The sequence below is a fragment of the Cyprinodon tularosa genome, unplaced genomic scaffold (assembly GCF_016077235.1).
Source record: "Cyprinodon tularosa strain WSP-4 unplaced genomic scaffold, ASM1607723v1 ctg63, whole genome shotgun sequence".
Taxonomy (NCBI): Eukaryota; Metazoa; Chordata; class Actinopteri; order Cyprinodontiformes; family Cyprinodontidae; genus Cyprinodon; species Cyprinodon tularosa.
This window is the reverse complement of record NW_024039374.1, coordinates 278,180-290,670: the sequence shown is the minus strand read 5'-3', so window position 1 is coordinate 290,670 and position 12,491 is coordinate 278,180. Positions and strand designations below refer to the sequence as shown.

Sequence of the window (12,491 nt, the reverse complement as noted above, 5' to 3'; positions counted from 1 at the left end):
CAGACCAACGGAAAAGAAGTCTGTGATGCAGGAGATGGGGATCTGTCGCCCCCTAGTGCTCTAACAGCAGATTACCTGGCATTAGCAATACTGAGGAGCAGTTTGGAGGTTTGCTCTGAAAGGTCTGAAGGCACCAGGACCTCAACTGGGTTTATCTTCAGGATACGGCTCTCCAGCTCAGAGCGAGACAGGCCATCGGTGAAACAGTCGAAGTACACATCTCCAGTGGTGGGCTGAACTGCCTACATGCACAAAATCCAAAAACAGAAGCTTACAAACAGGAAAACTAGTTTGATCATATAATAATAATAATAATAATAATAATTGAACTTTAATGATCTCACGTTGGAGAAATTTGTCTCTGCATTTATTCCATCCCCTTAGGGATGCAGTGGGCTGCAATTGTGCGTTCCCCAGGGAGCAGTGTGGAGTTAAGGGTTTTTCTCAGGAACCCAGAGAGGAGGCTGTGGGGATCGAACCGGATACTTGCAACCTTGTCAGAGCACAAGCACATGGCTCTAACGAACTAACCCAACACTCCCCTTAATAATCTATATTTATATCTATATTATAATTATATTCATAAAATATTTTTTTTTTAAAGTTTCAGAATCAGTAATTGATCAATTTATTTTTTTCGGCCTAGCATTTATTTTTCATTACAATTTTGTAGCTGAACTGGAAAGACTTGCTGAGACAGAGACACCATGCTTTGGTTCAGTTCTCCTAATTATCGTTCACCTCCAGCTAGTGTTTTCGTCAAGACTACACCAACCAAGACCAAGATAAGACCATATAAGGACTTGGTCTTGAATGCAACACTAACACCTAAATGGGATTTTTTTTGTTTTGCATATTTTCAGCAATATGACATGTTCATAGTTTTTAGCTCACAGGTCATGTTCAGTCCTTCTTTACACTGCGAAATACATGGTGACCCCATCCTGAAAAGTGGTGTATGAATGAACTTCTTCCTTCCTCTCAGTGAATGTGATGATAAAAAAATTTGCCTTAAATTTAAGACCCTATGTAGTGAAGAACACGCCCATGCAATCAGCATATGATAGCATTTCAATCTATTCAGATCAAGCTTGAAAAGTTAAGTTTAGGCAACTAGAAGTGAAGTTTTCTAGAAGACGTTTAGCCTTTCATCCAAGAGGCTTCTTCATTTCTAACTAGTGTATGGGAACACAGAGTAATATATAGATGTAACAAACGAATTTGGGGGGGGGGGGGGGGGGGGGGGGGGGTTATCTTTAATCACTTCACTGGATGCACCATTTTCCAGGTAAACAAAGATGGCTTCCTTAACCCCTCTCACAAACCATCTGTCTTCCTTGGCCAAAATATGGACGTTGTTTTCTTCAAACAATTGTCCTTTAGCCTTCAGGTTTAGGTGAACAGGTAAGATTGGTCCTGAGGAGCTGGCTGACCCTCCTGTGACCTCCATGGCCCATAGATGCTCTGACATGGATGACTAATAATCTTCACAGACAATAAGATATTTCCCAACTTTTGGACAAAATATACTCAAACAACAATATAATTTGTAAAGTTAGGTATATATTTATTCAATTGTATAGTTTTTTACAAGATTTACTGAAAAAACACAGCAAAATCTAATTTTTACTCAGCATTTGTTCTTAGTTGTACTTCTGATATCTGTGGTCATGTATTTAATTACTGACATAATCGAATCAATAAATATGAATATTAACACGTCACAGATTTAACTTAACATAGACAATTCATATTCATCTTTACTTCTAAATTTGAAAATCAAAAAACTTTGTTTGATTTTCTTGAACTACTTTTTATCCAGTTGCCTTATAAATCTGCAAATAAAGATTTCAGTATAAAAAAAAACAGCATTAATTAACAACTTCACATACGGTTAAATTGAAAAACAATATAAATTTTTGGGGGCTGGTAGTAATCTTTAATTTTAGCTGTAGGTAGATTACAAGGGGGGAAGTCATTAAAGCTACAGTGTGTAATTTTCAGCGACATCTAACGTCCAGCATGCAGCAACATGAACATCTCCCCCCCACCGCTTCTCCCCCCCAACAGTACGGCGAGCGTTACGGGACAAAATGTCTTCCACGACGTCCGCATCACCTGCCTTCTCAAGTGATGAGGTTTGTTTACATACATGCCATCTATTGTTCAGTACCGTCTCAGTTCATCTCTCTCAACTTGCCGTAGTTACTTTCGAGCGTAATGGGCGATCTCGCAATCGCTAGTTTGTTGGCTCTGCGCTGCCGTAGCGCAAAGATGTCTGCCTCCATGGCTGCGAGACCCGCTCCTATGTAATTATAAATAACAAATTCTAAGGCAACGCAAATATTATGGTTAAAGGAATAGTACACCCAAAACATGATTAGCCTTCATTTTCTACTCACCCCCATGCTGAACAACACTCTGGAGTACTTTTTTGATATCTCAAATGCATCTGGAGATCTGGGAGGCTTCTTGCTGTCTGCTGACATTCAAATAATGGAGGTCCATGGTGCCCGAGACAGAAAGGTCCATAAAAGTCCACAAAAAACGTGTCAATATTCCTCCATACTGCTCGTCCAATGTATTCCAAGTGTCCTGAGTGGGTAGCATCCAGAATTTACTCAAAACGAAGTCATTTAGAATGTTTTTAGAGCATAAACAGTAGTGTATAGGATTTCCTAAAAGCGCGTTCATGAGTCTACGGAAACCGCGGCAGACCAAACCAGGCGAAAGTGCGCATTCAGCGTCTGCTCTGCCGATAATGCAAGCGTAGAAGAAAAAATTTGCTGTTTACCTGTGCAAAGAAAGAAACAACGAAAGAAAAATGTCTGAGGACTTCAGTGTTGAGGAAGAGCATGAGTTCTTTAACGAGCTGAATGCGCACTTTCATCTGGTTTGGTCTGCCGCGGTTTCCGTAGGCTCGTGAACTCGCAGGCGCGCGCTTTCAGGAAATCCTATACACTACTGTTTATGCTCTAAAAACATTCTAAATGACTTCGTTTCGAGTAAATTATGGACGCTACCCACCCAGGACACTTGGAATACATTGGACGACCAGTATGGAGGAATATTGACACGTTTTTTGTGGACTTTTATGGACCTTTCTGCCTCGGGCACCATAGACCTCCATTATTTGAATGTCAGCAGACAGCAAGAAGCCTCCCAGATCTCCAGATGCATTTGAGATATCAAAAAAGTACTCCAGAGTGTTGTTCAGCATGGGGGTGAGTAGAAAATGAAGGCTAATCATGTTTTGGGTGTACTATTCCTTTAAGAGGCTGAGCTCGTAGATGATGATAAATAACATAGTTATGTATAATATATAAAATTTCTGACTGTATATCCCTGTAATTATTACACACTGTAGCTTTAAGGACAGGTCACCAGGCTGAGACACCAATCTGAGACGGCTGCTTCGAGGACCAAGGACTCAAAACATGGGTGGCATGGTTAACGCCCTTTTATTGCATTTTCAATTATAAATGTGGAATTAAGACTAAATCTCAAACTTAATATTTCAAAAATACATTCTTTTGAACCATATTGATAGGTTAAGAATATATATTTCACAGCTGAGAAAACTTGAGTTTTATTGGCACAGACTACTGAGGTTATAAAACATTGACTTATGTTAACTAGAAGAACATTTGCATCCCTGAGGCCAAACAATTTGTTTTCATTGTTTTGTTTTGTTTTTATTTAACTGAAAAAGGAATGGCTAAAATGTTCTTACAGTTCTAGAGTTCCAATAATTTCAGTATCAGTATGCTTAAAATTGTTGGACATAATACCAAGTTGCTTGTGTTCAGTTGTAGTTTATGTTAATGCGACTTACCACCACCCCGACAGAGAGCTGCTTCTTCAGTTTGTCCCAGTTCTCACTGATGCACAGCAGGAAGCTGTCAGGAGGGTCTAACACTACATCTGCAGAGCCCCCCTCCTCCGTATCTGCCACTCCGCATACCGGGTTTACGTCTGAAAATAATACCTCGTCAAGGTCATCTCCAAGACATGCTGGCATAACAATTTGAAGGACATATAGAGAAAGACAATGTCTGTAAGGGTACCTTCTCCCACCAGAGTGGACTTGGTGTACAAGGCGCTAAGCTGACGGCTGAACAGAGCATTTCTGTTGCTCCCTGAGGCCTTCAGCGCAGATGTTTCTGTCTGTTTCACAACACCAACCTAATAACCACAGGCAGGAAACATAAGACAAAACAATCTCTGCTAACAGTGTGGACTGGAGAGCAGAAAACGTTATAGAACAGCTATCTGATACCTTGTATCCATGAGACACCAGACGTCTGACATGGACAAACAGGCGGTGAGTGGGGATGCTGGACGTCATGAAGTTATGATCCAAGTGACAAATTATATTCAGCTCTTTTGCAGCAATCTGTTTAAATGGAAGCATTCAAATGATTACTCCACCTAAATCTGATTTTTATTCTCTCCACCTCCAGCAAATCAGAAAAAAAAATACTGGAGCTAAATTTCCATTTGGTTACTTATGTATTACCACAATGTTCAAGTTCCCACCTCTGCATCTTCTCCAAAGAACCTGTATTTGTAGCCACACTCCACTGCCAACAATGCATCCTTGTGCTGTTGTTTCAGCTCTATGACCTGCTGCTCCAGGGGTGTGTAGGTGCTTCTAGAGCGTCTGCAGGGGGCGCTAGAGTCTGATGGAGGACTCGCCTCTGCAACCTTGTTTCCTCTTAATCCTCCTGACTTTGCAAACAGAGACAAGCACAGTCCCTGCTGGAAAAAAGGCACACCCAAAAAAAAAACAAGACAAGCTGTGGTTAAATCAGGAACCCAAAATTAGAAAAATAGAAAGAACCATCCAATTCTGAGGAGAAAATAATATTTTTTGCAAAATAAATGTATTTAATATGTTAAAATTTAGTTATTTTGGTTTATTGAGGTGCTGAATACAAAGGTTAGGCCCTTTTTTCAGAAATGGATCACATTCCTCAGTTACATTTAACTGTTTGCTGCTGATTTCACAGTTTGCTGCAGGTTTTCACCTGTTTGCAAAATCATTTTTGTTTGTTTCTCTTTTGCCTTTGTTTTCTGTCCTTGAGTGTTTTGGAGTTTACATCACCCATTTCAACATTCACTGTGCATTTGCACTTTTCGGACACAGCAATAAAATGCTTAGCCAGACAAATTGTGAATTTGAGAAGCCTTAGATCAGCAGGGTTATCAGGAGAGGAAATTAAACTCTCAGAAAAATGTGATCTAATCTCTTTGTCTCTTTAAAATATGCTTTTTCAAAAGAATAGGTTTGAAATGGAAAAGTAAAAAAGAAAAAACACTTGTTTGAAAGTGTTCTTCCTCAGATCAACAGATTGGTTAAAAGTATTCAGTCATCCACCCAAATACAAATCTGCTCATTATATGCATCAAAAAGCATGACTGGTTATGCTGTATTAATAAGCCAATAGATCAAAGATGTAAAGAACACACTCCCTGCATATTCAGCTTGTGAACTGGAGTCTTACCATCCCATTAGAGTAATATTGTTTTATTGCTAGGTGATGCAGTTCTAGCTTTAACTGTCCCCATCTGAGAGAGTAAGTCTATGTAGGGATCTATGGAAAGCAGCTCCTTTTCATCCTTAGATCTTTAACTATTAACCTGTGTGCTCTAAATGCATTGAAATGTCTTTTCTACATGGTGGGAAATATCTTGTGTACCCGATTAAAGGCAGCCAGTTCTGAATCCTCTTCTTCTTTATTGTCTCCTGCATCATCCTCTCGCTCATTCCACGTCAAAGGTGTGATAGTGGCTTGCTGGTGAAAATCCCCAACAGAAAGTGAAACACTGCTTCTTTCATCAGACCTTTTATTGTTATGGTCATCTTTATTTTTTTGATCCTGGACGTGCAGAAGAAAAGGCTCAGCCATGCAGGAGAAACCTTTCAGCTTCTCCAATGTAGAGGAGCAGAGACCACCTCCTCTTTCTTGTGTTGGTTTAGCCTCTAAGGAAACAAAAAAAACAAGACTTTCATTTTTAAATGTGATAAAATTGTGAATTTGTATATTCATGTGCTCCATGTTCACCTTTAACCATCTGAGATGGTGCAGCTTCACACCCCAGATCTTCCACCTGCTGATCTGTCACTGTTACTTTGGCTCGTTTAGATGGCAATCCAATTTCATCACCAGGGGAAAGCTTCAGCTGCAGCAAAGAACCAGTGGAGGTTTAATAATCTCAGCTGCATTAAATTAAATGCAATTCATGCAAACCCAACTTTTCAGAGTTTTTAAGTTATAATGCTCTTTCTACATCAAAACCATTGGTATTTCACTTGATTTATTCATTTCTGTGTAATCTTTGGTCTGTGCAGAATCCTCTCCCTGTTCAAGAAAAACAAGTAGCAATGATACATTATTATAGAGGTGTCTCTACCGTGCACTCAGGGAAGGACCTACATTAACCACATTGCACCTGAACAGTACCTTGGAATATTCATGTTTGGTTATTTTTAAAGTCTTTCTTATTGGTTGGAAGAAAAACAACAAATAATTCACAATAAAATAAATGTAGAGTTAAAGCCAATAATTAATCACATGCATGCTTAGATTGATTTTGAAAGGCTTAGAAAATATCAACTAAATATAATTGAAACCTTTATCTATGCTAATGTTTGATTCAGAAAGTGGATTCAATATAGATCACTTTAGATTAGATATATTTTAAAATTTTGCAATATTTATACACACATGGTGTATATTTTACTTTTCTTTCTTTACATATGGACAATAAAAAATATATCTAATACAGAAGTGTTGATTCTCTGACATGTATGTCCTTATTCTGTATAACATATCTTTTGGTCATGATCCAGATTTCATGACCATAGGATAGGAACATAGAGCGACCAGTAAACTTAAAGCTTTGCCCTCACTCAGCTCTCTCTTCACCATAACAGACTGCTTCAGCGTCTGCATTACACAGTGAGGAAAAAAAGTATTTGAACACCCTGCTATTTTGCTAGTTCTCCCACTTAAAAATCATCAAGAGGTCTGTACTGGTCATTATAGGTGCATGTCCACTCTGAGAGACCTATTCTACAAAAAAAAAAATCCAGAAATCACAATATATGATTTTTTTAACTATTTTTTGTATGATACAGCTGCAAATAACTATTTGAACACATGAGAAAAATCAATGATAATATTTGGTACAGTAGCCTTTGTTTGCATTTACAGAGATCAAATGTTTTCCGTAGTTTTTGTCCAGGTTTGCACACACTGCAGGAGGGATTTTGGCCCACTCCTCCACACAGATCTACTCTAGATCAGTGAGGTTTCTGGGCTGTCGCTGAGAAACACAGAGTTTAAGCTCCCTAAAAAGATTCTCTTTTTAGTTCTGGAGACTGGCTAGGCCATGCCAGAACCTTTATATGCTTCTTCCAGAGCCACTCCTTGGTGATCCTGGCTGTGTGCTTCGGGTCATTGTTGGAAGACCCAGCCTCCACCCATCTTCATTGCTCTAACTGAGGGAAGAATGTTGTTCCTCAAAATCTTGCAATACATAGCCCTGGTCACCCTCTCCTTAATACAGGGCAGTCGCCCTATCTCGTGTTTAGTAAAACACCCCCAAAGCCTGATGCTACTTCCCCCATGCTTCACAGTAGTGATGGTGTTCTTAGAGGGGGAACTCATCGTCTTCTTCCTCCAAACACAGTTATTGGACGAACAAAAAGTTCTAATTTGGTTTCATATGACAACATGACTTTCTCCCATGACTGGACCGGCTGGGCATGAACCCTCCAGCATCCCGCAGAGAGTGTAGAACAGGTCCACAGTTCCACAGCCAGGAACAAATCTGCACAGCTCCTCCTGAAGCTCAGGTTCCACAATCAGCCAGTTTTCTGAGGCAGCTCTAAGGATTTCTTTGCTAAAATACAGTGAACAACACCAGCAGGTAACATTGTTACCTAAATCTTTACAGACAGCTGAAACCTCAAAATGGGTGTCTCCTCCAGTCTTCCTGCAGTCATTGAATTCCAAGTGAGAGGATTTTAACCAGTGACAACAATCAGATGTTTTTGATTGGACTAAGCCAAAGGAGCACAATAGTAAATCTATGTGGAGGCTTTTGAAGCTCAAATTACAGCTGCACATCTTCCAAAACTCTGTTTGGTTGGATTCTAAATCCTCCTATGTTTTGGCTACCACTATTGTATTACATATCCTTTTGTACTGGGGATAGAGAATCAAACTATAACAATTTGATTCTTTTGGCCAAATTTTTCATACATAAGTGTCGATTTCAAAAAATTACCCCATCTCCCAATATTTTTAAAAGTGAGATACTTTTATTAAAAGAAGTACCAGCCCATTGTAAAAAGCCTAAATCAATGATGCAATATATTGAAAATTTACTTTAAAATTCAAGAGTCCTTTTTTGTTTTGTTTTTTTCCTTTTCTTTTTATGTAATTACTCTGTTCTACGATCTGATATTTGTGTTTTCTAATTGTATATAGGTTCTCTATATGATTCTATTTGTTATATTATACATACTCTGCTCAGCTTCTTAAGATATTCAATTTACAATTTTGTATGATTGTTTTGATATACCTTTTAATACTTTGATTCTTCAATAAAAATTAAAAAAACAAAACTTTTTCCTTCCACCCAACTTTCCATTACTGTAACTTGATGCAGCAATATTTCAACACAGCAAAACATCTAGTTTGTTTTCCTCTTATCCTTTGTGGTATACAATCAATGTTTTGTCAATAAGTGCGAAACTGAATTCTATTGAAGTTACATAAAGACAGTTAAAGGTGAAATGTTGGTGGTGATGATAATATTATGATACAAAAGCGGACCTCACCTTTCCTCTTGAGAGCTGCTGCTGTTCCGCAGGATTTGGTCTAATCTCACACTGCTGTCTGCTGCTCTGCCCTCCAAAGTACCTGCTGATGGAGGTCTGAGTCGTGCTGAGCTTTTTCACAGACTTTGGCATGATTACATTTCTTCTCACCTTCGACTAATTATAAGGATTAAAAAGAAATCGATCCAAAGGTAATCAAAGCAGTGGGGAAAAACTATCCCGGCTGTTCAAAACATAGCGGCGCAGGAGGTGACATCAGGCAGGCGCGTAATATGACGCTATTAATCCGGTTCCGGTTTCGTATTTTAGAAATAAGAGTCTACTATCGGAAATATGCAGATAATACAGCTTCCATTGGTCATTTTTAATCAGAAAAACCGAAATAAATTAGATACTACTAGACATTAAACTATTAATAGAATCTATAATGCTGCAAAATCAAAGTTGGTGCACAGATTCTTCTTTTATTTTCACGAAGCTGAAGTTGGTTTCCGATTCTAGTGGTCCGTGGGAAGTGGGGGAGCTGCAGCGGCCCCTAGTGGCCAGAAGGAGACTTACATTTTTTGTTAAAAATACTTGTACAAAATGTATAAATTTCTTATGAATATTTTGGAATATTATTAAATAAAAAAATGTATTTTACTATTGCGTGTATTTGGATTTTACTTTCATTATTTTGAGGCCTAATCAACACAAGTTCACAAATTTATTTGCGAATAACTGATTATTGTAATAATTGTCAACTAATTTAGTAATAAATTAATCCTTAACTTAAGTTTAGAGACTGAAAAATATGCCTTTAGGAGACAGATCAAAAACCTTTGAGCGGCAATTATACCAAAATTGTAAACAAATAAGAAAACATTTTTTATTTAAGATAGAAAAGCTTTTAGTTAATCGATTAATCAAAATCGATTTGCAAAACACTTGCAGCCCTAGTTGTTATTGTGTTATTGTGAAATTTAATTAATAGCGCATATATATTTACCTGAGAACTGATTATGTCTGTATGTTACAGACCCTGGGGTCCCAAGTTGGACATACGGGATCACTGTTGGGTTTTTGGAGCGTTTGAGTGCCAGTGTGGGCTGAGGTGGGCAAAACGGGTGGTGTGTGTGACATGATGTGGGTTCTGGAGAACCAGGGGCTGCTCCACGGAAGTTGATGCGGGCCCAGAGTTTTCCGTCTCTGGGGAGAGGAGCTCCATTTGCTCCGCTGGTTCTGGAGGCGCAGTGTGTGGATCCCAGTGTGTAGATAAAGTCTAATTCTGAATTTTAAATGCCCACCTACGTTCCCCTTTAATCTTTCCTATTTAAAAGTTGAAGTTGAAAGCCGGTTATCTCACAGGATTGGGAACATTACAAAGTTCTCTAGGGCCCGCTTCATGGGCCCCCCTGGTTCTGGACCGTGGCTCTGGTTAAGCAGGCCCTGCCGATCACTGTCCCCATGGTGTCGACACCTGTCCCACTGGTTCTGAACCGGGCCCCATGGTTCTGGAGGCCTGTGGAGAACCAGGGCGGTCCAGGGCCCGCTGCATGGGCCCCCTGGTTCTGGAGGCCTGTGGGGAACCAGGGCCCGCTTCATGGGCCCCCCTGGTTCTGGACCGTGGCTCTGGTTAAACAAGCCCTGCCGATCACTGTCCCCTGGTGTCGACACCTGTCCCACTGGTTCTGAACCGGGCCCCATGGTTCTGCGGTTCTGTGGGGAACCAGGGCGGTCCAGGGCCCGCTTCATGGGCCCCCCTGGTTCTGGACCGTGGCTCTGGTTAAGCAGGCCCTGCCGATCACTGTCCCCATGGTGTCGACACCTGTCCCACTGGTTCTGAACCGGGCCCCATGGTTCTGCGGTTCTGTGGGGAACCAGGGCGCTTCATGGGCCCCCCTGGTTCTGGACCGTGGCTCTGGTTAAGCAGGCCCTGCCGATCACTGTCCCCATGGTGTCGACACCTGTCCCTGGGGTGTGCACTGGTTCTGAACCGGGCCCCATGGTTCTGGAGGCCTGTGGAGAACCAGGGCGGTCCAGGGCCCGCTGCATGGGCCCCCCTGGTTCTGGCCCAGGCCCTGCCGATCACTGTCCCATGGTGTCGACACCTGTCCCACTGGTTCTGAACCGGGCCCCATGGTTCTGCGGTTCTGTGGGGAACCAGGGCCGTCCAGGGCCCGCTTCATGGGCCCCCCTGGTTCTGGACCGTGGCTCTGGTTAAGCAGGCCCTGCCGATCACTGTCCCCTGGTGTCGACACCTGTCCCTGGGGTGTGCACTGGTTCTGAACCGGGCCCCATGGTTCTGGAGGCCTGTGGAGAACCAGGGCGGTCCAGGGCCTGCTGCATGGGCCCCCCTGGTTCTGGACCCAGGCCCTGCCGATCACTGTCCCATGGTGTCGACACCTGTCCCACTGGTTCTGAACCGGGCCCCATGGTTCTGGAGGCCTGTGGGGAACCAGGTCCCGGTCCATGGGCCCCCTGGTTCTGGACCGTGACTCTGGTTAAGCAGGCCTTGCCGAGCCCGTCTGCATGCAGGCGGTGCGCTGTCCCTGGGGGGAGGATCTCCATTTGGTCCCCTGGTTCTGGATGCAGTTCTGTGGGGAACCAGGTCCCGGTCCATGGGCCCCCTGGTTCTGGACCGTGGCTCTTGTTAAGCAGGCCCTGCCGAGCCCGTCTGCATGCAGGCAGGCGGGCCTGTGGTGCTCTGTCTCTGGGGAGAGGATCTCCATTTGGTCCCCTGGTTCTGGATGCGGTTCTGTGGGGAACCATGTCCCCTGGGCCCCCTGGTTCTGGAGGACAGTGTGTGTTGAACCGGGTCTGGCCCATGGTCCCTGGTGGTCGTGGAGGACCAGGCTACAATTTATCTATATTTTTATAAAAATAAAAACCTCCAGTCACATTTCACAGTATAGTTCAAAAAGCACAACCGGGAGTTGAACCCCGCACCGCCGCTGGGGAGGCGGACATTCTACCGCCGGACCAGTCTGGTCACGTGACCCGGAAGTGGGGATAGTTTTAATTTATTCAACACCTTCACCCTTGAGTGGTGAAGAGAGAACCAGCTCCGGGAGACGAACGGAGCTCCGCCAGCTGCACGCTTGTTTACCAGACTTTCCGCCGTTTACCAGATTTTCAGTCTGGTAAACAAAAATGAAGTTACCTCACCCCCCCCCCCCCCCCCCCCCCCCCCCCCCCCCGTCAAACGCTCTGAAAACACCGTAAAAGTACTTAATACACACATCTGGCCCTCTTGGGTCCCCTTTGTCTCCTCCCCCCCCACACACACACACAGGCTAGAAACCGTTTTTTGCTATGTGTTGTCATAGCAACAATAAGACTTACTTTACCCATCGGAGCGACGTAATGGTAAAGGTTTTTCTGGTTATTTGGCTTTTATCAGAAAGAAAGACAGAAAGAAAGAAAGAAAGAAAGAAAGAAAGAAAGAAAGAAAGAAAAGAAAGAAAAAGAAAGAAATAAAGAAAACAAGAAAGAAATAAAGAAAGCCCTCCCTCCCGCCCGGCCCATATAACCTACCATTACCAAATACCAAAACGAAAAGCCCAACCTTAAACTTTACACGGTATCTACAATAAAAAACAAATACAATCCGCACACCTCACCCCCCATATGAAATCCAATCCTCAAAACCACAACA

The 12,491-nt window shown here is 42.2% G+C and overlaps 1 protein-coding gene across 1 annotated transcript in view; it reads right to left on the bottom strand.

Annotated features, from left to right (window-relative positions):
- The window catches only part of msh3 (mutS homolog 3 (E. coli)), a 69,201-nt gene extending 60,092 nt beyond the window's left edge, over positions 1-9,109 (bottom strand). The window contains exons 1-8 of the mRNA XM_038308134.1: positions 8,855-9,109; positions 6,069-6,186; positions 5,703-5,986; positions 4,540-4,758; positions 4,280-4,396; positions 4,068-4,185; positions 3,836-3,975; positions 76-242 (exon numbers count right to left, since the gene is read on the bottom strand). Of these exons, the coding sequence (XP_038164062.1) occupies positions 76-242; positions 3,836-3,975; positions 4,068-4,185; positions 4,280-4,396; positions 4,540-4,758; positions 5,703-5,986; positions 6,069-6,186; positions 8,855-8,986 (1,295 nt within the window). The 5' untranslated portion in view covers positions 8,987-9,109. The remainder of the gene's footprint in view (positions 1-75; positions 243-3,835; positions 3,976-4,067; positions 4,186-4,279; positions 4,397-4,539; positions 4,759-5,702; positions 5,987-6,068; positions 6,187-8,854) is intronic.
- Between the last annotated feature and the right edge of the window lie 3,382 nt (positions 9,110-12,491).